Source organism: Schistocerca cancellata, chromosome 1 (assembly GCF_023864275.1).
Source record: "Schistocerca cancellata isolate TAMUIC-IGC-003103 chromosome 1, iqSchCanc2.1, whole genome shotgun sequence".
Taxonomy (NCBI): domain Eukaryota; kingdom Metazoa; phylum Arthropoda; class Insecta; order Orthoptera; family Acrididae; genus Schistocerca; species Schistocerca cancellata.
Genome location: NC_064626.1, coordinates 847204454 through 847230051, shown reverse-complemented (window position 1 = coordinate 847230051; position 25598 = coordinate 847204454). Strand labels below are relative to the sequence as shown.

Here is a 25598-nt window from a genome sequence, read left to right as displayed (position 1 = left end):
CAGAGCCTCCACCAGCTTGAACAGCCCTCTGCTGAGACAGTGTCCATGGATTCATGAGGTTGTCTTCATCGTACTCGTACATCCGCTCGATATAATTTGAAACGAGACCCGTCCGACCAGGCAACATGTTGCAGTCAACAGTCCAATATCGGTGTTGACGGGCCCAGGCGAGGCATAAAGCTTTGTGTCGTGCAGTCATCAATGGTAAACGAGTGTGCCTTCGTCTCCGAAAGCCCATATCGATGATGTTTCGTCGAATGGTTCGCATTATGAGATTTGTTGATGCGCGACATTGAAATCTGCAGCAGTTCGCGGAACGATTTTCTTCATCGTCTTGAGTCGCGTTCTTGCAGGATCTTTATCCGGCCTCAGCGATGTCGGAGACGTGATGTTTTACCTGATTCCTCATATTCACGGTAGACACTTGAAATGGCCGTATGGGAAAATCTCCACTTCATCGCTGCCTCGGAGAAGTGTGTCCCATCTCTCGTGCGCCGATTATAACACCACGTTCAAATTCATTTAAGTTTGATAACCTTCCATTCTAGCAGCAGTAACCGATCTAACAACTGCGCCAGACACTTATATAGGCGTTGCTGACCACGCCGTATTCTGCCTGTTTACGTATCTCTGTACTTAAATACGCATGCCTATACCAGTTTCTTTGGCGCTTCAGTGTGTAACGGAAATAACCGGAATTACTGTTGCAGTTTTGCGAACAAAAAAATGGTTCAAGTGGCTCTGAGCACTATGGGACTTAACAGCTGAGGTCATCAGTACCCCTTAAAGTTAGAACTACTTAAACCTAACTAACCAAAGGACATCACACACATCCATGCCCGAGGCAGGATTCGAACCTGCGACCGTAGCTGTCGCGCGGTTCCAGACTGTAGCGCCTAGAACCGCTCGGCCACCCTGGCCGGCTTTTGCGAACAAGTAAACCGTTGCTGAAAAGAAGGCACAGCCAGCGCCCGGCGTTACAATACAGAGACAGAAAAAAATAATTATCTGGAACTTTGGCCCATCGTTAATAATTCGGTCGTAGCTATCGGACGGCCCCGGCGAACTGGGTGTCACGGCAGCTGTGATGAAACGAATGGACGGTGCGCAGTCGAGAGCAGTTCCCGGTACAATTTATCAGCGCAGGAGCATTATTTTTACGTAAAGGGCTGACAACCGTATTAATGGTTATTAATGAGCAGCGAAGAGTCGGGCCTAAGTCGGGGCGCTTTTATTTTGGTCGGCCGTGCTTACGTAATGGGCGGGCAGAGAGGCGGCTATTAGGTGGTGAGCGGGGCTGCGCTAGGCGCCTGGACGCGCCGTCGGCTACCGGACGCGCTGTCCGCTCCTGACAGCCCGTGGGCGGCCGGCGGACGGCAGCTGGGTGCGGCACCGCCTCGGCACCTCTGCTGCTGTCTGCGGGTCAGCCGCTCTGTTTCACAAACACGGCTGCACTTGCTGAACTCCTCTGAGTAGTAGGCGAGTATGGAATAGGGGTAAGGAATAAAAGAGGAAGCCGCCTGGTGGGATTTTGCACAGAGCATAACTTACTTACAGCTAACAGTTGGTTCAAGAATCATGAAAGAAGGTTATATACGTGGAAGAGGCCTGGAGACAGTGGACGGTTTCAGAGAGATTATATAATGGTGGTGGTGTTGTGGTCTTCAGTCCTGAGAATGGTTTGATGCAGCTCTCCATGCCACTCCATCCTGTGCAAGCTGCTTCATCTCCCAGTACCTACTGCAACCCACATCCTTCTGAGTCTGTTTAGTGTATTCATCTCTTGGTCTCCCTCTACGATTTTTATCCTCCACGCTGCCCTCCAATACTAAATTGGTCACCCCTTGATGTCTCAGAACATGTCCTACCAACCGATCCCTTCTTCTAGTCAAGTTGTGCCACAAACTCCTCTTCTCCCCAATTCTATTCAATACCTCCTCATTAGTTATGTGATCTACCCATCTAATCTTCAGCATTCTTCTGTAGCACCACATTTCGAAAGCTTCTATTCTCTTCTTGTCCAAAATATTAATCGTCCATGTTTCACTTACATACATGGCTACGCTCCATACAAATGCTTTCAGAAACGACTTCCTGACACTTAAATCTATACTCGATGTTATCAAATTTCTCTTCTTCAAAAACGCTTTCCTTGCCATTGCCAGTCTACATTTTATATCCTCTCTGCTTCGACCATCATCAGTTATTTTGCTCCCCAAATAGCAAAACTCCTTTACTACTTAAAGTGTCTCATTTCCTAATCTAATTCCCTCAGCATCACGCGACTTAATTCGACTACATTCCATTATCCTCATTTTGCTTTTGTTGATGTTCATCTTATATCCTCCTTTCAAGACACTGTCCATTCCAGTCAACTGCTCTTCCAAGTCCTTTGCTGTCTCTGACAGACTTACAATGTCATCGTCGAACCTCAAAGTTTGTATTTCTTCTCCATGGATTTTAATACCTACTCCGAATTTTTCTTTTGTTTCTTTTACTGCTTGCTCAATATACAGATTGAATAACATCGGGAAGAGGCTACAACCCTGTCTCACTCCCTTCCCAACCACTGCTTCCATTTCATGCCCCTCGACTCTTATGACTGCCATCCGCTTTCTGTACAAATTTTAAATAGCCTTTCGCTCCCTGTATTTGACCCCCGCCGCCTTCAGAATTTGAAAGAGTATTCCAGTCAACATTGTCAAAAGCTTTAAGATAAGTCGTAGGGTCAGTATTGCCTCACGTGTTCCAATATTTCTACGGAATCCAATGGTAAGACAGAGATTTAGGAACTAAGTTTTAAACTGTAAGACATTTCCAGGGGTACATGAGGACTCTGACCACAATCTGTTGGTTATGAACTGTAGATCAAAACTGAAGAAACAGCAAAAAGGTGGGAATTTAAGGAGATGGGACCTGGATAAACTGGAAGAACCAGAGGTTTCGGAGAATATCAGAGAGAGCATTAGGGAACGGTTGACAAGAAAGGGGGAAAGAAATACAGTAGAAGAAGAATGGGTAGCTTTGGGAGATGAAATAGTGAAGACAGCAGACGATCTAGCAGGTAAAAAGTCGAGGGCTAGTAGAAATCCTTGCGTAACAGAAGATATATTGAATTTAATTGATAAAAGGAGAAAATATAAAAATGCAGTAAATGAAGCAGGCAAAAAGGAATACAAACGTCTCAACAATAAGATAGACAGGAAGTGCAAACTGGCTAAGTAAGAATGGCTAGAAGACAAATGTAAGGATGTAGAGGCGTCACTAGGGGTAAGATAGATACTGCCTACAGGAAAACTAATTACAGCGTTGGAGAAAAGAGAACTACTTGTATGAATATCAAGAGCTCGGATGGAAATCCAGTTCTAAGCAAAGAAGGGAAACCAGAAAGGTGGAAGGAGTATATAGAGGGTCTGTACAAGGGCGATGTACTTGAGAGCAATATTATGGAAAGGGAAGAGGACGTAGATGAAGATGAAATGGGAGATAAGACACACGGGAAAGAAAATTAACCACTTTCAAGAGACATGCAGCGTGTGACACCGCCTTGATAATTCTGAGAGGAAGACACCAGATACACCGTATCCAGTTCAAGTCGTTCCTGATGGCTAGATACCGTCGAGCTACGGGAATGCGGCCATGTTGCGAACTTCACCCCGCTGTTGCGAACAGTCCCAGACATTTTCTGTGGGATGATGGGCTCAATGGTCCGGTCAGTCGAGGTGCAACAGTGCAGCTGAGCGTTCATCAAACCAGGAACGTATCTGCTGGTGCTGGTTCACGTTTTACATTTCCTGTTGGTTTATATTTTACAAATATTTTGGTTACTTTCTGTATATGAATGCAATGTCGTGTGGCCAGGGCCTCCCGTCGGGTAGACCTGTCGCCTGGTGCAACTCTTTTGAGTTGACGCCACTTCGGCGATTTGCGTGTCGATGAGGATGACATGACGATGATGAAGACAACACAATACCCAGTCCCTGAGCGGAGAAAGTCTCCAACCCAGTCGTGAATCGAACCCGGGTCCCTTTGCATGGCATTCAGTCGCGCTGACCACTCAGCCATCGAGGCGGACTTTCTGTAAATGAGAGATCATTACATATGCATCTCTTCACATAAGAAACGACACATTTAGATCCCGTTTTATTATTGCAGTACGAAAACTGTGCTAGCCGTTGTGGCCGAGCGGTTCTACGCGCTTCAGTCCGGAACCGCGCACTGGACTCACATTCGGGAGGACGACGGTTCAATCCCGCGTCCGGCCATCCTGATTTAGGTTTTCCGTGATTTCCCTAAATCGCTCCAGGCAAATGCCAGGATGGTTCCTTTGAAAGGGCACGGCCGACATCCTTCCCTAATCCGATGAGACCGATGACGTCGCTGTCTGGTCTCCTTCCCCAAACAACCCCAAACCCGGAACCGCGCTGCTGCTACGGTCGCAGTTTCGAATCCTGCCTCGCGAATGGATGTGTGTGCTCTCCTTAGGTTAGTTCGGTTTAAGTACTTCTAAGTCTAGGGGACTGATGACTTCAGATGTTAAGTTCCATAGTGCTTACAGCCATTTGAACCATTTGAACGAAAACTGTTGCGAAGAAGCTTAAATTAATTCCAGTCGTCTGTACAGAGTTAGATAGCAATCACTGCAATAAGAAACTTTATTGAGCAGCATCCGGGGATTCTAATGGCGACTGGTAATAGGAATGAGTACAAAATTTTATCTTGTCATCATCGGCTCTACTTTCATTCTTGATGAAGGGTATTTGTGAATGCATCTATCCGGTGTGCAATAAATTATAGAAGAAAACCGTACAATCAAAAGGCAGTCACTCTCCGTAAATCAACTGAAGCTAATATCGGGATGGTCCCCCAAATGAAACCACGGCCGGATGAGAATATCAAACCAATCATAGCTACTACGCAGTCTGTAAGAACCTCGACATCTGCTCGCAGTTGAAGTATCTTTTCTTTCCAAAGATCTTACACACACACACACACACACACACACACACACACTCACACACACTCTGTGTAGTACAGCGCGATCTAGTCTGAACGAAAGATCTGGTAGAAAGTTAATTGTTCTGTGGCGGGACGTGTTACAAGACTTGTAGCGTGAGTGCAAATCACTCGGATTAATTTTGAACTGAAATATGTTTTGGATAAAATTCCAACTGTAGGTGACTCTGCGTGTGTTAGTGTGTTTGGTCCTGCTCTGACGAAGTTAGGCGCAGAGATTGCTGTCGGATAGCGATAACTTGTGTTAAACGTGCAAAATGCAGTACGCGGCAAGATGTGAAAATGCTGTACACGCGAAGAGTACTCAAACTTCGTATTTAAGACGAATCAGACGGCACGTTCTAAAATAAATTATGTAATTAAGCATCCGGCAGTGCGCGGATCGCGCGGAATGATCCCAACGTCAAATTTATGCTTGACAGCGGTAATAAATAGCTGAAATGTAGAATGCACTTATAAAAAGAATTAGTGACACATGACGCGAGTGTGTACTGAACATTTACTCATTGTACCTCAGAAAATATGGTTATTATTAGCAACTAGCTTGACAGTACAAATATGGACGTCTTACTTCTAAGAAAACAGATGAGAGGAAGATCAGTCCAAAGGATTCGGAAGAGTCTCGTTTGTTCTATATGAAGGGCTTATTTCAATAGTGGTACAAGTCCATTTTTGTTCATTCTGAGATACAGAGTCCTAAAGATAAAAGAGCGTTGAAAAATCTGCAGTTGAGAGCGCTTATGTATATATACTTGAATATTTCTGGTATCTGAACTGCAGATTTTTCAGCGCTCTTTTAACTTTAGGACTCTGTATCTCAGAATGAACAGAAATGGACTTGTGCGGCTACTGAAATAAGACCTTCATATACTTTCAATAAGTAATGCAACACCTTTCTTCCTGAAAGGAGGTTCGTTTCACTCAGGATTACTGTACACGATATTATGACACTCTTGTCTAAAAAACCCAAATTTTCAGCATAATCTCCGTTCAGTTCGATGGCCTTACGTAGCCTTACTGGGTGGACCTGTATGCCCTAATGGTAGCATTGCACTAGTCGACATACGAGTAGTAACAAACGTCTTGCTGCGTCATTAATTTCCTCCTCGTCGACTTACTGCTGCCCGCGGATTGCGCCCTTCATTGGGGCAAGTGAGTCGAACATCTATACGGTCTTCTGTTAGGCGACGAGGAAACCAACGGGCGCACGCCTTTTGAGAACCCATGTGGTGGACGAGTGTGTCAGCACTACCAAGAGAGACGTCCAGTTGAGGTGTTTGATTGTGGTCCGTCGATCACCTCAAATGAGTGTGACCACACGTTCCAACATTGCAGGAGTCATACCTGTGTCGCCACGCGCGGAACGCGCGAGATCGGACAGGTTTACGCGAACCTATTGGGATGATGACAGCCCCTCGCCCGACTGACCGTGCCTTTCTTCGCCGTCAGGTCTCCGTAGGTATTCTGAGAGCGTGTGTGAATAGCTGCGATGCTCTAGTTTTCCGCCAAAAGAAACTCGCTGACAGCTCTCAGCTTGGAACGCATCTCCTTTACAGACACCGTATTGAAGGCTACATAGAGCGCCGCCACTTATGGGAACTTAATGAAACTATAGAGGCTGAAGAGAGAATATTCCTCGGCGTCCCATAACAAGTTCAGCATTTTTTTCAGCCGAAATTGCCGAAGGAAAAAAATGTGTTACATTAGTTATTGAACTGCCCTCGTAAAAGATGAACGAAAATGTGACATTGATATTTCTACATCGAGATCAGAGATAACTGTATCGATGAAAATTTATATAGTACGACACACACACACACACACACACACACACACACACACCTGTGCTCTGCAGATTACCAATGTATATTAAGTGATTTGACTGGCTTAGAGAGACACGTGAAGCGGATTTCCTGTGCCCTGTGGAGGGGGGATTGGCTTTTCCAGCCATCAGCTAACAGCCACACCATCTCTCGCACCGTATCTCGGCGTATCCACCTCGCGTTGTAATTAGGTGCAGTAAACAAGGATTTTTTTGCGCTGCCCTGCTCCGTATGTTCTGGCTCTGTGTGTAATTACGCGCCGGCGTAGCGCGCCCTTCGCCGGGTGCAGCACTTGGCAACAAGAACACCTCGCCACTAGGTAATCGCAGTTCCAGCGGCCTCGTTACGTATTACACACTTAATCTCCCGCTCCTCGCGTTTCATTTTTTCCCCTCCGCTCTGGTGGATCCGAAAGGATAATATTTCTGCTGTCCCTCGCCCGGCAGAGGGGCCTGTAATCTGTGTCGTGCGTGGAGCGGCCGGTGGCGGTTTGCGGGTTGCCGCTGCGCGCGGCGCCCGCGGTCTGCGGTTCGGCGAAAGAAAAAGGAGAACGGCGGCCGGCCGGCCGGCAGTACGCGCTGCGGCCCGCCTGCGTCGGGCGCGCGGCCGCTCGCCTTCCAGGGCCTACGCGGCCCCCTCGCCGCAGCAATCAGCGAGCAAAGCGCCAATAAATCATAGGCGCTGTTAATTACGGCGCTTAGCCGACACCGCGGCGCGCGCCACGACTCGGGTAATGCGCGGCCTCTCGCAGCCGACCCCGGCCGCGATGGAAATGGCGCCGGGCAGATAAGCGGCACGGGTATTTGACCTCACACGGGCTCGGCATTTATACGGGGGGCGTCGAAAAGTTCATGCCGGGATCCGTTTACAAATTACGTGTTCCTGTAGTCTTCCGTGGCGGCGCGACTGAATAAAATCGTCTCGTGGCTTGAAAGTCCAGATTATTTTATTCGGTGATGTATACGTTATGGCTGTGATAGTCAAACTGCCGCCCGAATGAAGTACTCTTGCCGCCCGGCGTTTTCAGTTTATTGTATACCGCAGTAATATACATCTAGCAACTAACAACAGAGTTCGGAAACGTTAAGTAACGTTCTGGAGAGTTTTGTTTTCCTGCTCTGTAACAAACAAAAATACTTCGACAAACAGCAATATTTTAAGATTTGCTTAATTTCAATTGAAGCTTCTGCAGGACGAGGAGGAGGAGGAGGAGGAAGAAGAAGAGAAGAAATGTTGGCTGCTCACCTCAGAAGCGAAACTAGGAGCAGCAACAGGTAGAATTCTCATTTCGTCGTGAGCAGGAATGTTTTCTTTTCTTCCAGGACTGACAACTCATACGCGTGTGTGCCTTGTACTGATTAGGTGTTCTATAAATTTCAAATGGAATTAACGTGGCTACGTGGAGACGGTCATCTTCAATCGCTGTATATATTTGTAGCGAGGAATACAAAATTAAGGCCGTGAGCAGAAGAAAAACGACATTCAAAACATTTATACTTACATGGATATGTCCGAAAGAACAGACACCATATCCATATAAGTATATATATCTACATCTACATACATACTCCGCAATCCACAATACGGTGCGTGGCGGAGGGTACCTCGTACCAGAACTAGCATCTTCTCTCCCTGACCCACTCCCAAACAGAACAAGGGAAAAATGACTACCTATATGCCTCTGTACAAGCCCTAATCTCTCTTATCTTTGTGGTCTTTCCGCAAAATGTAAGTTGGCGGCAGTAAAATTGTACTGCAGTCAGCCTCAAATGCTGGTTCTCCAAGTTTCCTCAGTAGCGATTCACGAAAAGAACGCCTCCTTTCCTCCAGAGACTCCCACCCGATTTCCTGAAGCATTTCCGTAACACTCGCGTGATGATCAAACCTACCAGTAACACATCTAGCAGCCCGCCTCTGAATTGCTTCTATGTCCTCCCTCAATCCGACCTTATAGGGATCCCAAACGCTCGAGCAGTAGTCAAGAACAGGTCGTATTAGTGTTTTACAAGCGGTCTCCTTTACAGATGAACCACATCTTCCCAAAATTCTACCAATGAACCGAAGACGACTGTCCGCCTTCCCCACAACTGCCATTACATGCTTGTCCCACTTCATATCGCTCTGCAATGTTACGCCCAAATATTTAATCGACGTGACTGTGTCAAGCGCTACACTACTAATGGAGTATTCAAACATTACGGGATTCTTTTTCCTATTCATCTGCATTAATTTACATTTATCTATATTTAGAGTTAGCTGCCATTCTTTACACCAATCACAAATCCTGTCCAAGTCATCTTGTATCCTCCTACAGTCACTCAACGACGACCCCTTCCCGTACACCACAGCATCATCAGCAAACAGCCGCACATTGCTATCCACCCTACCCAAAAGATCATTTATGAAGATAGAAAACAACAGCGGACCAACCACACTTCCCTGGGGCAATACCGGCCATGACCTCCTCCTCCTGAGCGGATGCACACATATTCCCCGAACTCTTACTGGACTTAGTAAGACTGTCTTCCACGAGTAATGAGTGTGTTGGGGGTGGGACACTACGAATGTAGTGTGTGGACATACAAGGTGAGCATGAGAGACTGGCGGGAGGCGTGCGTGAGATAGTCCCTGCAGTCGCAATATGCTCTGTGCCCTCGGTGGCTCAGATGGATAGAGCGTCTGTCATGTAAGCAGGAGATCCCGGGTGCGAGTCCCGGTCGGGGCACACATTTTCACCTGTTCCCGTTGATATATATCAACGCCCGTTAACAGCTGACGGTAAGTGAAAATTTGTGAACGCGTCTCATGTTGCATAATGCATTTAAATGTAAGCACTAGTACTGTTATGAATCACTGAATCATCCGCTCACATACATTCAACAACACCAGGCAGTTGTGGTATAACAGCTCTGGGCTCGCTGAGTGTGGCAGCAGTTTGAAACCGACAACAGTCGAAACGATGTGTTCCGGATAGTCCCGACTTAACAGTCAGTACTTGTGAGCCGATGGCCAACATACCGCACCACCATAACTCGTCTGTTGGGGGCTTGGAAAATAGTAATTTATATAGATTACCAATTAATAGGAATATCGGTACATGTGTGGCTCGATGTGGCACCCCACAAGGTTAGTATTGGCTCTCCAGCAAAAAATTTTGGGAGTCACTGTCTTGTAATATTACACAGACGCTCCGGGCACCGTCTCCTCATGTGATCTGAAATCTTGACCTGATGATAGTTACTGTAACCGAAATCAGTTACCTCCAGTAAAGCGAAAACAAGACTGTTTAGATTGGTACCTTTGTTTTTATACCCAGTAGAATTGCTAAAGTTGCAGATGAAAAAATTCTTGACACTAAAAGTACTTTCGTTTTGTACAGCGCCAATTCCTGCCAATTCGGCTGCCTCGAAGCTATTTACAGCCATTCATGGACGTCGTGTTCCCAAGCAGTGGCATTTTTATGGATGACAAAGCGCCTTTCACCAAGCCACAGTTGTTCACCGTTGATTTGAAGAACATTCTGGACAGTTCGAGCGAATGATTTGGCCACCCAGATTGCCCGACATGAATCCTATCTAACTTTTATGGGACGTAATAGAGAGATCATAGAGCTAGCCAATACATAAGTCTTGCAAAGAAAGCAATACGGGTAATCTAGTATTGCCTTTCAGCAATCTTATCGAAATGGCTCAATGTGGACAACCATTAGAGATCATTTCCTCTAGTAGATATTGCCGGCCGGTGTGGCCGAGCGGTTCTAGGCTCTTCAGTCTGGAACCGCGCGACCGCTACGGTCGCAGGTTCGAATCCTGCCTCGGGCATGGATGTGTGCGATGTCCTTAGGTTAGTTAGGTTTAAGTTGTTCTAAGGGACTGACGACCTCAGATGTTAAGTCCCATAGTGCTCAGAGCCATTTGAACCATTTTATTCTAGTAGATATTAAATTAGGGCAACACGTTCTCGCTCTGTTTTATAATAACAATCTTTCTAACAGTGAGAAATAAACACTTCTTTTTCAGTAGTTCTGATGTCGCATTCTGGACCTATAATCTCGTAACTCTGCTGTCATCAATATACACGTCGATAGCAACCTTTATCCAGGTCTAGGTGGAAAGGAGATGACATCTTTATTTCTCTCTTGCCTCCTCCTTATGGGCGAAGAGTGGAGGAATGGACATGCAGACGTGACACTAACGTTTACATATTCTACATCAGTTTTTGCGTAATTGATGTGTTTCGTTCATAGAATGAACTATTGAAATTAGTAGTAGTTCATTACTGCGTTTCAGTATAATTCTACACGAAAATTAGCTCTGAAAAAGAATCACATCCAGCATTCATGGCTTGCGCGTAACTCTTCTATTATTTGCTGTCTGTTCTAAAACTGAATGCGTCCTGTGACTTAAATATATAGTGCTAAAACAAAGATCTGTGATTTTTGCTTTGAAATCCTTAAACTGTTGCATAAACCTTCATTTCAAACACAATAATCGATCTTATTATACCCTCTCTCATTCGCACTTGAGAATGTGGTTTCGGCAGGCAGTTACCGCATCTGTTTCTTCCTCGCAAGCGGACTCATTTCCAAGAACAGATTTGTTACTAAGTTGACAAAAATGTATTCAGGTAGCATTGCTTTCTGAGGGGGTGGACGGAAAAACCTTTTCTTCGCCGTATAGGGTATTATTACGTGCGGTCTGCGAACAAGGAGAGCAGTAATGACGGCAACAATAGACAGACAACTGCCAGGTCATTTCGCTTCCTGACAACGCACACACATGCGTGATCTGTGGCGGCAGCGGTGGGGGACGGGTCTCCTTACTGCCAGAACGTTTTGTGCACGCTAACCCTGCCAAGTGACCGTGAACAGTCATGCGCTCATTTTGTGCAGCTCTTCTTTTACAGTTGCTGTAACTGATGAGAGAACTATGTTTGCTAGATGATATTTGCCTGTAAAATACCCTGTCCAGCTGTAGTCATTCCGTACAAAAACTACAATCAGGTAGCAGCTAACTCTGCAGCCGGAACGTAGCTGCATTGTTTTTTCTTTGTTTACATGTTAGCAACACCGCAAACAAGTAAAGGGTTTGACGGTTTACAGTGTAAGAAATTTTGGTAATTTTCAAGAATGATTGCCTATCGAAGTTTGAGGGGTCTAAACGATACATATCGAACGTGCTATAGTAAATCGATTATAGAAGTCTCGTGGCGCGCGTTATGAGTATGTTTCAAGTTGTCACTACAGCAACGACAAAAGAAAAGCGTTAGAGAAGCACTTGTAAATTCAAAGGAGACGACTTACCTTACTCGTCGTCGGTTTTATCGTCTTGTGACAGTCCGTATGATGTATAAGCTACAGGGGCAATTCCTTTTTCCCCGTAGCCAGAGTAAATTCTGCCAATATCGCGTAGGAATATCTGCAGAGTCGCATGCATCGACCTTCCGCTGCAAACGCAAGTAGTGGGAGTATAGGTACTGGAACAAGTACAGTTAGTCCTTCTGTCGTGGACGCCCTTGTGTTTTTATTGTAGACTTGACAGACTTCCACAGCCGTTCTATATGCTGGGTGTGGACACTGGCGTCATCCGAAGAGACGAACTCCACAGAGTGGTTCATGAATTCGTGGTCGAACCCTTTCGCTTTCAGACTCTGATACGACTGAAACCCGTCTGTGAAGACTTTTGTTCCAGGCAATATGAAGTGTTTTATGAGACGCACTGAAGTCACCTTGTCTCAGGACAATACCCTCACAACGAAACACTTGTGGGAGTCTCTTTCTATCCCGCAGAAAACCCAAATATAATTTGCTTCTTTTTTAGAAGGTCGTCCTCTATAGTTCTTTCGTCCAGCAATATGAGATTCGTCTATTTCTACTATTTTATTCGGTCCACCAATTGGCACACTGTCATTTGTCACTACCACGTAACACAGTTCTCGGCAAAACCCGAAATAGTTACACATGGTATTTGCCGGTAACTCAGTTTCTCTTGCTGTGGCTTGCAACGTGTAATCTCGAATCCAGCACGATACAAAATTACGTTCGTCTGAATCGATAATTTGGAGGACTCGAACCACGTATTTTTCCTGATGCTGGTTCGCTGTCCGCAATGAAATTGCAACGGTATCTGTGACCACACTCCTCTCACTAAATTTTACAGACTTCGCAGCACCACAGTCAACACAGTCCCTCGTTTCCTCGTCCGGTAGAAGTCCATATTTCCGACAAAAAGTCCAACATTTGTCTATGCTGGATATGCATGGAATTAGTTTTCCATGTCAGACAATCCGCAGAAGAAACATGAGAAGCAGCAGACATTACACTCGCTATCAACAGAAACTGTTAGAGTTTCTCAATCAAATCACAAATTATTACGGCGGGAATGTAATGTACACGCACTGAAGAAACAACGGAAAACTGATAAAAATGACGATCGCAAGCAATTAATCATAACGCGCGCCACGAGACTTACATAATCGATTTACTATCGCACGTTCGATACGTATCGTTTTTTACCACTCCAAATACGATAGGCAATCTTTCTTGGAAATAACGTAGCTGCATTGTTTTTTCTTTATTTACATGTTAGCAACGCCGCAAACAAGTAAAGGTTTTGACGGTTTGCAGTGTAAGAAATTTTCATCTGTATTTTGTGTGGATAAAAGCACTTACAAAAAAATATACATATATGACCAAAGGTGCCCGTCCCTGTTTCAGATGGTTCTGTCACGTAGACGATGACAACTACGTGAATGTACCACGGCTGGTGCGCGTCCTGTCGGGGTACAACCCGCAGCAAGACTGGTACCTCGGCAAGCCCAGCATTCGCGCACCACTTGAGATCCTCAACAGGGACAACACCGCTGTAAGTACTTCAGCTCCCTACTCAAGTGTGTGTGTGTGTGTGTGTGTGTGTGTGTGTGTGTGTGTGTGTGTGTGTAAGTAAGCAAGTAAGCATGACATTTCCATAGACAACGCATCCTGTATAACAGACAGAGAAACAAATTTGGTGGGAACTTCGACGAGTGAACAAGAGACGAACACCCTAAGTAGTTGCTATATCTTCGTGTTGTAAGATCTAAAAAAGAAATGGAATGGATTTTCTTGCATGAAACGATATTTCAGACTGGAAGTGGCTATACATACCGAGAAACACAAAGACGGCACCTTACCTCGTAGCAACGAGACTTGCACATTTTAGAGACGGGACAGAAAGAAGCGCATGCCGGTGTTGGTTTAGCACTTTGCTGGTTGGTTTGAGCGAACTTCTAAACCTACACATTCTTTCCTCTGTTCTTTAACGAAGGCAGGAAGGCCGGAATCTATGGCGAGATTGAAATTTACACAACAATGTTCGTTGGTAACGACCTGCCAAATACTTGACAAGTTGTCTGCAACTATCGCGACGTCATCCAGGAGTGGTTCAGGGAATTCGTAGAAAATCTAACAAGCATAGTCACGGGAGAGGACAGGCGTCCTGTCAGGCTGAAGCTGAGGCGGCTGTCATGAGCGTTCGAAACGTTTTAAGATGCTCATTTGCTCTCATTAATTTGCTTTTAAGACGTAATTTTTTTAAAAAAAGACAACCTTACAAATATATTAGTACATCTCATATTTCCAACATCAAATTATTTGTGGTTCGCTGGTGCTTAACCTCGTAACATGGTACTTACGAGGAATTGAGGAGGCAATGATTTCCATTCTTAACGTGTGCTGGACATTTATAACTGTTCATTCTTATTATAGAGCAAATGCTTCGCTAACATACTAAAACACCTGGAATTTAGCATTGAAGATAAATGGCTATAGGTTCCGATACTCCAGGAGTGCTCTACTACTTGCAATATTTCGAAAGCCAGAGTATACGACATTCCTGAAGACCCTTGTTAGCTGGTAGGCAGTTCCACACCGGTTACATATAACCTCCGTCCCGGGAAGGATTCCAGTTCGTCGCCAGCACTGGAAGGTAAGCGTATAGATTAGCAACAGCTCGTGTCGGCAGAACATCATAACGAACCTATCGCCGTATCAAGGCCCCTAAACGAACTTAAATAGGCATTATGATCACAAATGTTCGTGAAAATCGAAACAGTTCATAGGTGCCTAATTTACTGAAAACATGGTAGCGTTGGGGCGGTAAGTCACCTCTGGTTTAACGAACAGGTCACTCGTTTCCTCAGTGACACCTTCGTGTAAGTATGCAAAATATACTTGACCAACAGCATTTAACAGCACTTCGCACGCGACTGTACGTAATTACAGATAAAGACAAAACTTATTACGCAAGTGAGGTGGAGCTACCGTTTGACACGCATCCTAACTCGCGTTCTCTCGAGGCAGTTGTCCGTCACCCCCCACTTCTAGCTTCCATTGGCTACAGTGACGTCAGACAATCAACTTCAATATTGTTTTCCCTTTTTGTAAATATAGATTGCTCCAGTGCTGACACTTACGTAACAATACTTGAAGTAATTTTCCACCCAAGTTAACTTTTCCATAACGTAATTTTCTGATGGACATATTTTCCTTCCGTGATCTGCGCAGCCTGGGATGGGTCCTTCAGTTCAGCGCCAAGGAGTGTCTGCTACTGCAGACTGCGTCGGACTTTAAGTTGTTGCCCCTTTTGCCTTCTTTGGAGATTTCACGACAGCACGTAGCGAGCTCCCGCCACAGTGATTTGACGTTTTCGGCCTCCGTCTCGCCACACCATGCGACAATGGCTGCTTGCGGCCATCGCCCACTACGTCAATTCTGACTATCGCGCGCAGTCAGAACTGAAATATCTCACGATCCCAAGCTTAGATCAGGATACGATCATACCACTCTCTGTCCAATAAAGAGCCGCACCAGTACAACTTGTGTTCTCATTTCTTACCTTAGCTGACTGGGAACTTTCACGTGAGCGAAGTCAGTGAGAGGACATGTCGCTGGCACTTCTCAAGTAGACTAGGATGATGGCGGAAACGTTGGTTGTATTCAGTGACTTACATATGTAACTTCACGTGTCACCATACCCGGGAAGCTACACAGAGGCGCCAAAGAAACTGGTATAGACATGCGTATTCAAATACAGATACACTCCTGGAAATTGAAATAAGAACACCGTGAATTCATTGTCCCAGGAAGGGGAAACTTTATTGACACATTCCTGGGGTCAGATACATCACATGATCACACTGACAGAACCACAGGCACATAGACACAGGCAACAGAGCATGCACAATGTCGGCACTAGTACAGTGTATAACCACCTTTCGCAGCAATGCAGGCTGCTATTCTCCCATGGAGACGATCGTAGAGATGCTGGATGTAGTCCTGTGGAACGGCTTGCCATGCCATTTCCACCTGGCGCCTCAGTTGGACCAGCGTTCGTGCTGGACGTGCAGACCGCGTGAGGCGACGCTTCATCCAGTCCCAAACATGCTCAATGGGGGACAGATCCGGAGATCTTGCTGGCCAGGGTAGTTGACTTACACCTTCTAGAGCACGTTGGGTGGCACGGGATACATGCGGACGTGCATTGTCCTGTTGGAACAGCAAGTTCCCTTGCCGGTCTAGGAATGGTAGAACGATGGGTTCGATGACGGTTTGGATGTACCGTGCACTATTCAGTGTCCCCTCGACGATCACCAGTGGTGTACGGCCAGTGTAGGAGATCGCTCCCCACACCATGATGCCGGGTGTTGGCCCTGTGTGCCTCGGTCGTATGCAGTCCTGATTGTGGCGCTCACCTGCACGGCGCCAAACACGCATACGACCATCATTGGCACCAAGGCAGAAGCGACTCTCATCGCTGAAGACGACACGTCTCCATTCGTCCCTCCATTCACGCCTGTCGCGACACCTCTGGAGGCGGACTGCACGATGTTGGGGCGTGAGCGGAAGACGGCCTAACGGTGTGCGGGACCGTAGCCCAGCTTCATGGAGACGGTTGCGAATGGTCCTCGCCGATACCCCAGGAGCAACAGTGTCCCTAATTTGCTGGGAAGTGGCGGTGCGGTCCCCTACGGCACTGCGTAGGATCCTACGGTCTTGGCGTGCATCCGTGCGTCGCTGCGGTCCGGTCCCAGGTCGACGGGCACGTGCACCTTCCGCCGACCACTGGCGACAACATCGATGTACTGTGGAGACCTCACGCCCCACGTGTTGAGCAATTCGGCGGTACGTCCACCCGGCCTCCCGCATGCCCACTATACGCCCTCGCTCAAAGTCCGTCAACTGCACATACGGTTCACGTCCACGCTGTCGCGGCATGCTACCAGTGTTAAAGACTGCGATGGAGCTCCGTATGCCACGGCAAACTGGCTGACACTGACGGCGGCGGTGCACAAATGCTGCGCAGCTAGCGCCATTCGACGGCCAACACCGCGGATCCTGGTGTGTCCGCTGTGCCGTGCGTGTGATCATTGCTTGTACAGCCCTCTCGCAGTGTCCGGAGCAAGTATGGTGGGTCTGACACACCGGTGTCAATGTGTTCTTTTTTCCGTTTCCAGGAGTGTATATGTAAACAGGCAGAATACGGCGCTGCGGTCGGCAAAGCATATATAAGACAAGTGTCTGGCGCAGTTGTTAAATCGGTTACTGCTGCTACAATGGGAGGTTACCAAAATTTGAGTTGGAACGTGGTGTTAGTCGGCGCACGAGCGATGGGCGCAACATCTCCGAGGTAGCTATGAGTGGGGTTTTTCCCGTACGATCATTTCTCGAGTGTGCCATGAATATCAAGAACACGGCAAAACATCAAATCTCCGACAGAGCTGCGGCCGAGAAAAGATCCTCCAAGAACGGGACCAACGACGACTGAAGAGAATCCATCGAAGTGACAGAAGTGCAATCCTATCGCAAATTGCTGCAGATTTCAGTGCTGGGCCATCAACAAGTGTCAGCGTGTGAATCATTCAACGAAACACCATTGATATGGGCTTTCGGTGCAGAAGGCCCACTCGTGTACCGTTGATGACAGCACGACAAAAAGCTTTACGCCTCGCCTGGGCCCGTCAACACCGCCATTGGACTGTTGAAGGCTGGAGATATGTTGCCTGGTCGGGCGAGTCTCGTTTCAGATTGTATCGATCGGATGTACGGGAATGGAGACACCTTTATGAATCCATGGACTCTGCACGTCGGCAGGTGATTTTTCAAGCTGGAGAAAGCTCTGTAATGGCGTGGGGCGTGTGCAGTTGGAGTGATATGGCACCCCTGACACGTCTAGATACGACTCTCACCGGTGACACGTACGTAAGCATCCGCTCTGATCACCTGCATCCGTTTGTGTCCATTGTGCATTCCGATGGACTTGGGCAATTCCAGCAGGACAGTGCGACTCTCCACACGTCCAGAATTTCGACAGAAACACACTTCTGATTTAAGCACTGTCGCTGGCCACCAAACTCGCCAGACATGAACGTTATTGAGCCTGGGATGCCTTGCAACATGCTGTTCAGGTGAGATGTCCACCCTCTCGTACCCTTACGGATTTATGGACAGCCGCCGGCCGGTGTGGCCGAGCGGTTCTAGGCGCTTCAGTCTGGAACCGCGCGACCGCTACGGTCGCAGGTTCGAATCCTGCCTCGGGCATGGATGTGTGTGATGTCCTTAGGTTAGTTAGGTTTAAGTAGTTCTAAGTTGTAGGGGACTGCTGACCTCAGATGTTAAGTCTCATAGTGCTCAGAGCCATTTGAACCATTTGTGGACAGCCCTGCGGGATTCGTGGCGTCAGTTCCCTCCAGCACTAGTTCAGACACAAGTCGAGTCCGTGCCACGTCGTGCCGCGGCCCTTCTGCGTGCTCGCTGGGGCGCTGCACCATATTAGGCTATGATCGCGGAAGCCTACATCAGCGTTTTCCATGCTGATCAGATTTACATACTAACGTAGTTTCAGAGGCTTGTCGGCCGTTGTGGATGCCCTACTACGATGAAGATGGTTAGAACGACACACGCCCCTTTTGTAGGACAGTCTTCTCCCTCATACGGAGAGGTCAGCGATTTTGCGCGCGGCTTTACGTCGCTTGTAACAGCCGCTGTTGTTGGCGCGACCGCAGAGCTGCAGGTGCCGGGCCGGGCTGTTATTGTTTTCCCCGGTGACGCAACGCAGCGGCCGCAGCATTCCCACAGCAGTCGGGGCTGGGCGTGGCAGTGCGAGCGCCTGCCCGCGGCGGCCGCGGCCGCGCTCACACACACACACGTGGCTGGCAGGCCCCGCGTAACGCAATCACAGCGTCGCTGCCCCGCGCGCTCCTCTATTTTTGTAGGCCCGCAGCCGAAAGGTGAGTCTTGTCTTGTGGTTTTATTATGTCTCTAAACAACGCCCTCGAAACTCTGTTTTTGTTCGGTACGTGATAGATTTCAGTTTGTACAGCCGCCGCGTACTTCGGCCACGCTCTGCCCGCGACTGTCTGTACTGTAAACCTTTATGACTTCTGCGAGCCTGACCAGATGCAGTTCCAACCTGTCAGCTTAGACGGTTCTGTATTTCAATCGGTGAAAGCGAACCCTTCGGAAGCCACTTTCTGTCTGTCAGTCCGTCCGTCTGCCCATCAGCAAACTTCCCAATTTTTAGGGACCCTAAAAACGTACTTGTCAAATACTAAGGTCTACGATCGCTTGGCGATGTAAAAAATTTAAGCTTCTAAGGCAAAGCAGCAAAAGGGTACGGCCATATATGTTAAAGTATACTGATACTGACAAACTCACCCACCAAAACCTATACAGGGTGAAAAATATTTAAACCGACAAACTCTGGGAGCTTGTAGGGGACACAAAAAGAAATATTTTACCCTATTGTCGTTTTTTTCCTATGACGAGTATTTAAACCGGTAGAGGAAGATTCCTCTGCCAGCAAATTAATTAAACTAACAAACATTTTTCCATTTTTTTATGACCAAGAGACAACAACTAGGTAGCAGATACGTCCCAATTAAACAGTCTCCAACAACACCGACCACACATTAACGAAGAACCACACTTGATGAGCGCTAGTAACTGTGGCATGTGGGTTATCCTCATTCAAAACAAGCGAATTGTGAATGTTGAAGGCTCCATCACGCCCGAACGTTGCTCCATCGGTAAACAACACAGAGGATGAAAATATAGGATGCATTTCACACTGTTCAAAGTATCACTGCGAAAACTGTGCTCTGGGTGGATAATCAACTGATTCCAGGTTGTCTACACGCTGTACGTGAAATGGGCGTAACAATTGCTCTCTAAGGACTGTTCTTACATTCGTCTGATCCGTCCCCATGTGACGTGCAATTGCACGAGTCCTGATTGACGGATCCCGCTCCACATGCTGCAAGACAGCTTCCTCAAATTGCAGCGTTCTTACCGTGCGACGGCATCCCTGTCCAGGTAATCTGCTAAATGGCCTGGTCTCACGCAGACGTTGGTACACAGCATCAAATGTCGTACGATGCGGGATACGGCGATTAGTATATTGTTGTTGATAAACCCGCTGTGCAGCTCGTCCGTTGTCGTGCGCTATGTAGTACGCACCAACCATATCAGTGTACTCACTCCAGGTGTATCGCTCCATTAGTAAACAGAGACAGTGCACTACTACACTGATGGACAGCAGTTGCCTACAACTGAAGATCGTAATACGGCCTCTATCAACTGAAGAGCTTAATACGACCTCCAACGGTTTAAATAATCCTCGTAGGAAAATATGACATTACGGAAAAATATTTGTTTTGATGTCCCCTACAACCTCTCAGAGTTTGTCGGTTTAAATACTTTTCACCCTGTAGATCCTATAGATGAACCATATGTATCTACACTTATGCTAATAGTAAAACAGTCGGTTCTGTCCGTCTGGCCACGCTAATCACCAAAACCGCTAGACGAATTTTCATAGCATTTCCACACGTAACCTGATCGTACCGTCGTGCAACATAAAGGCTTTATTTCATCAAAATCAGAACACGGCGAATAATAAATAGTTATTTAAACTTTTATCTAAAATCGTCTGCTCAGCTTAGTAGTTCTGATGTTTAATCATCACGGCGTAGTACACCAAGAGCTAATAGACGGCACTGATATTTTCGTAGCAATCCAAAGAATCAATAGATGGCGCTTTTGGTTTTTTAACTTAGTCACAGATGTATTTTCGGAAGTTTACGTCAGTAACAGAATTAAGCACCGCACTCTTATTTTTACGAATATAAACTGACAGTGAATTTAAATGCGAGGGTATACGGATTTACTAATGACGCTTTAGGCGTTAAAAACTTAACGACTTTCTTTTGCTGCTTTCGATAGGTTTTATTTATATTCTTTGCTAGGAGAAAAGAATTTATTAAGTACGTTTCGTGATTAGGGTGCCCACTCATTAAATTTCGATATAGTTTTGTTTTCGGATCGAAATACCTAGAAAAAGGTCGACTCTCTCGGAATACACTAGAACGCCTAAAAGGCTGAGGATTTCGCGCTCTCAAGAATCCAGTCGAGTTTGCGAACAGTTCCTGACAAGCTTACGTTATGCCATTACGATAAAGCATAAGGCCAGACATTGCGTGTTGCGGGCATAGACTTCGTGCCCGGGTAACGCCCGGTTCATTAGCTAGCAATTAAGAGGGCGAGTCCTACTCCAACGTGTCAGATATTTTTGTATCTATAGAAATATTAAAGCTCTCCTGATGATGCAATGGAGCAATGACTGATGGTTAAGGCATGAAAAGATGCACCGAGAAAAGCTTAAATTTCAAATGTCGTTCAATTCGATTATCTAAGAATGCGAGAATCGTAGCAGTCTTTCTATGGTTACTTAACCTTAAGAAAGTGTATTGTGTCGTATTAAAACAGTGATTTTCGTTTCCTTTGACCCACCTTCATTTAGAATTTTTGACATCGTTTTCGGAGAAACTGAGTTTTAGCGACTGAGGTCTACTAACTGTTGTGGACCGTCATCTTCAGCTGATAGTGCTATTCTGAAGATGGCCTGTGACTAGTCCGAAAGCCGTAATTTTAAATAAAATAACCATTGCGATCTAGATTTTTTCACTAATGTTATCCACCTTCATTTTATATTAAACAACACGATCAGTACAAGGATGACAAAGTATCACCACAAGGCAGAAACAACAAACCTCCTTCCTTGAACACCTTCCACCTTATCACTACCTCAACCCATGTTCAATAGTTGATGTGCGTGATATATAAAAAAACATTAAAAAAATATTCGCTAGAAATCTTCTCCTTGTATAATACAACTTGCATTAATTTACTTAGTTGTTCATACAGAAAAGTGCATTAAATACTGTCTCGTGCTACCCTATAGATCAATTACCTTCACTAAAATTTCTTATTCACTTTCGCTTGTTTTACTGACTACATCCAGTGTGTCACTTCCTAAATAAAGATAGGTTTCGTGCTGTGCTACAGATCAGACGGTTGCCATGAGAAAAGGTTTCTAGGGGCTGCCATAACACCCAGACAGATAAATCACCCACCTCCACCCCTCACGAAAAGAACAACATAAGTAAAACCCTTCGCTAACAGCAGGGAAAATACGTAGCAAAATATCGTGTTCGCTGAATTGTGTAGGTACTTAATCGAAACACACACAAATGTTCCCCTAGTGAGGAATAAAAATCACCAACAGCAACGTCCACCACATTGTCTAATGACATAAAGTTATATTCGTTGCTTCCTAAGCTGGTGAAGGTTTTCGACAAACGAGCTAGTGTCAGAAAGCAAGTGAGCCTTACAAAATAGGTATTTTTCACTTGTCAAACATCTGTTTTTCATTTATAGGCTGCAAAAATATCGAATATATATTTAGAGTATGCAACATTATTCCCACCTGATTTCCTTGTGAGTAATTTAAAATTACGGGCTGTAAGTAAAAATGGTCTCAGTCCCTGGCGCTTATATATAAAAAATAAAAGTACGCTATTGGTCTTGGCTGACGTAATAAAAAAGAGCACCGCTACTGGGGTGTGCCAAATATTTCTGCTTTCCATACTTCACATAAGAGTCGGTCGTCTTTGATCGTTACTCTATTAAATGTTAGTGTCGCGTAACATTCACATTTTGAGTTGGACGGATTTGGTGGGAATAAAACGATAATGGTGGAGTGAGTAGAATTTGTGGTAGGACAAAAAAAGTCCTCGTTACTATGACGTCAACCTAACCCTGGGTTTCCGAGAAGAAACGGGTCTGTACGACGTCGCGACTCAGCGATCTGGTACCACATCCGCCGTTCTTGGTTCTGCTCCGTCAGCCATCCATTTCACTTCTTCATTTTCCCTGTCATCGTTGAAGCGACCATTATGCTTTCCTGAAGAACTCTGTGGGCTATTCATAAATAAAGTAGGTGTGGCCCGTGAATCCGAAGAGAAGGCGCTGGTAGTGTCTTAACGCCCTAAAGTGTGGAGGAGACAGTCATAGAGATCAAAGTGTGTTTACTTTTAATATGTATTTCTCTTATAGCCCACAAACTCGGGAATGTCGATCCAATTCGCGTAATAAGTGTATTCAGAGAGCTGATTGAAAGTAATACAGGCTTAATAGCAAAATATTGACTGGCATTGCAGGCACGGAATTTTGTTGACATGGCACCGAGTGCTAGCAGCAGACTCGGCGATTCTGAAGGAGAAGGAATGACACTACTGCTGCTAGTTCATTGCAACCTGACATAGTGCGGAATAATATCTTCTGTTTCTGTCGATAGTTTGCTGAAGCAGAGCTAGTTTGAACGTGTTACATTGTCACGCGATAACTGCTCATCGTGGATTTCGATTGTAGATATGTTGATGGGGGGAAACTCCCTATCGCACCTCCCTCAGATTTGGTGTTAAAATGGCCCATTGGATAGCCTGTCAAAAACTGAACGCAGATCAAGCATGAGAACAGGAGGAAGGTGTAGTGAACTGTGCAAAGAAGTAGTAAAATAGAAACAGTGAACGGTCCAAAATCAACGTGTGTGATGTCCTTAGGTTAGTTACGTTTAAGTAGTTCTAAGTTCTAGGGGACTGATGACCATAGATGTTAAGTCCCATAGTGCTCAGAGCCATTTGAACCATTTTTTCAACATGTGCAACATTGAGCAGCTATGAATGGCCCTGGTGTCGTGGACATGGTATTGGACTGCGAAGGGGGAGGTCTGGGTTCAACCCTCCTTCATGCCCCCTCCTTTTTTTCCATAAAATTATAAACTATGCACCCGGTCATTGACGTGTATGTTTGCTCTATTCGAATTTGTGTCTGTATCGTGGGGTAACGTCCGTTTGCAACAGCGACGTGTAACGAAGGACTACACACATGAGTACCTCCTATTCGCTCTACGCAAGTAGAGTTAAGCCTCTTGCGTTCTGTTTTGGAAGTTTTGATTCTTGAATTCCATCGTTGTAACATGGTTCATATCTGTTTATTTGTTGCTTTCATTTCTGTGAGACGTCTATGAGGCATCTCCTCTGCTCTCACTATTTATCACATTTACTTGCGACGGAATATGTCCGAACTGGGACACTTCCCTTGTTACAGCTTCGCAGAAACTCTCAAAGAGCATGATAACCTTTTCTGGATTGAAAATGTCTTCGTGTGCTCTCTGTCTCTTAGAGCGTAGATATTATATTGGCGCAAGACGATGGAAGGTTACCAATAGCAGTTGTTTAGAGTGAAAGAGATGAGATATGAATGAGTTAGTTTTGTGGCACTTTTGTTATTTACTAAGCGTTCTAAAACTATCGATAATACTTTCAGAAGCGTTCAGATATTCATTTAGATACCTGCTTTGTCCCCTGTTAATGCTAACTGGACTTCAGTGGACTACAGATGTCGCTAGCTGATAGTAGAACATCTTACAAAGATTTTCGCGTTGAACTGACTGTCAAAGATTTCAACAAAGGGACATTCACAGGAGGAATCGTGTGTAATTCTCTCTGTTTTCAGTAGCTATACGATTCATCAAAGTATCCTTACACGGTGATTTTTTGCGCCTGCCATCAAACGTCCACCATCCACTCACAAGTACTTAAGAGTCATACTGCACAAAACTGACAACAAAATCGTAATGGAAGTATTGTGCCACAACGTTGTTGCGATCTTTATTATGCGCGTTTCATCTCTGTATTTTTGTAGCGTACAGACAAGTGAGGTGGCACTCTAGCTAAGGAACTGGCGTCATAATTCGGAAGACTCACGTCGAAAGCGTCATCTAGTTATTCTGATTTGCTTTGTCAGTGATTTTCGTACGCCGCTTAAAATAATTAATACAATGATTCCTTAATGAGGTAGATCGGATCCCCTTCTGTATCTTTGTTGCGACCATACTAGTGTTAGGTTCGAGTAACCTTGTCGTTAACAGGATGTGAAACTTTGGGCTTAGACTTCCAATAAAACTAACACTTCTGTAACAGATACCTGTCCACTTTGTCTGCAAGCCACAGAAGAAAACAGGAGGCGGCACCATTCTGAACCAGCAGAATAATTCTAAGCTTGGTAATTTTTGCCACTGATCCGATGCAGTATTGACGAGACCGTCAAATAGCAGTTTCTCCTTCAAGGAGGCATTAATCTCATGACTGTTAAGATAGGTCATCACACGCCCGCACTGCGTATGGAAAACTAGTAAGGCAGAGCGAGTTACCTGCAGAGACTAAGTGTCTTTAGGTTCAGGTTTGTGATACACTGTTTCCGACGTTGCACTGACGCCAGTAGTAAGAATACCGAAACGATCGTTAGTTCCCATTAGTGCGAGTTAGCTTCCTGTAGCGAACTGCGCAGTGGCGTCAGAACGGTTGAGAAATAAGAATAACAGG

General features: G+C 45.7%; 1 protein-coding gene across 1 annotated transcript in view; it reads left to right on the top strand.

The window, feature by feature from the left end:
• LOC126188969 (fringe glycosyltransferase) overlaps positions 1-25598 on the top strand; it is a 620508-nt gene that overhangs the window by 479814 nt on the left and 115096 nt on the right. Inside the window, exon 6 of the mRNA XM_049930739.1 lies at positions 13555-13702. Within this exon, the coding sequence (XP_049786696.1) occupies positions 13555-13702 (148 nt within the window). The remainder of the gene's footprint in view (positions 1-13554; positions 13703-25598) is intronic.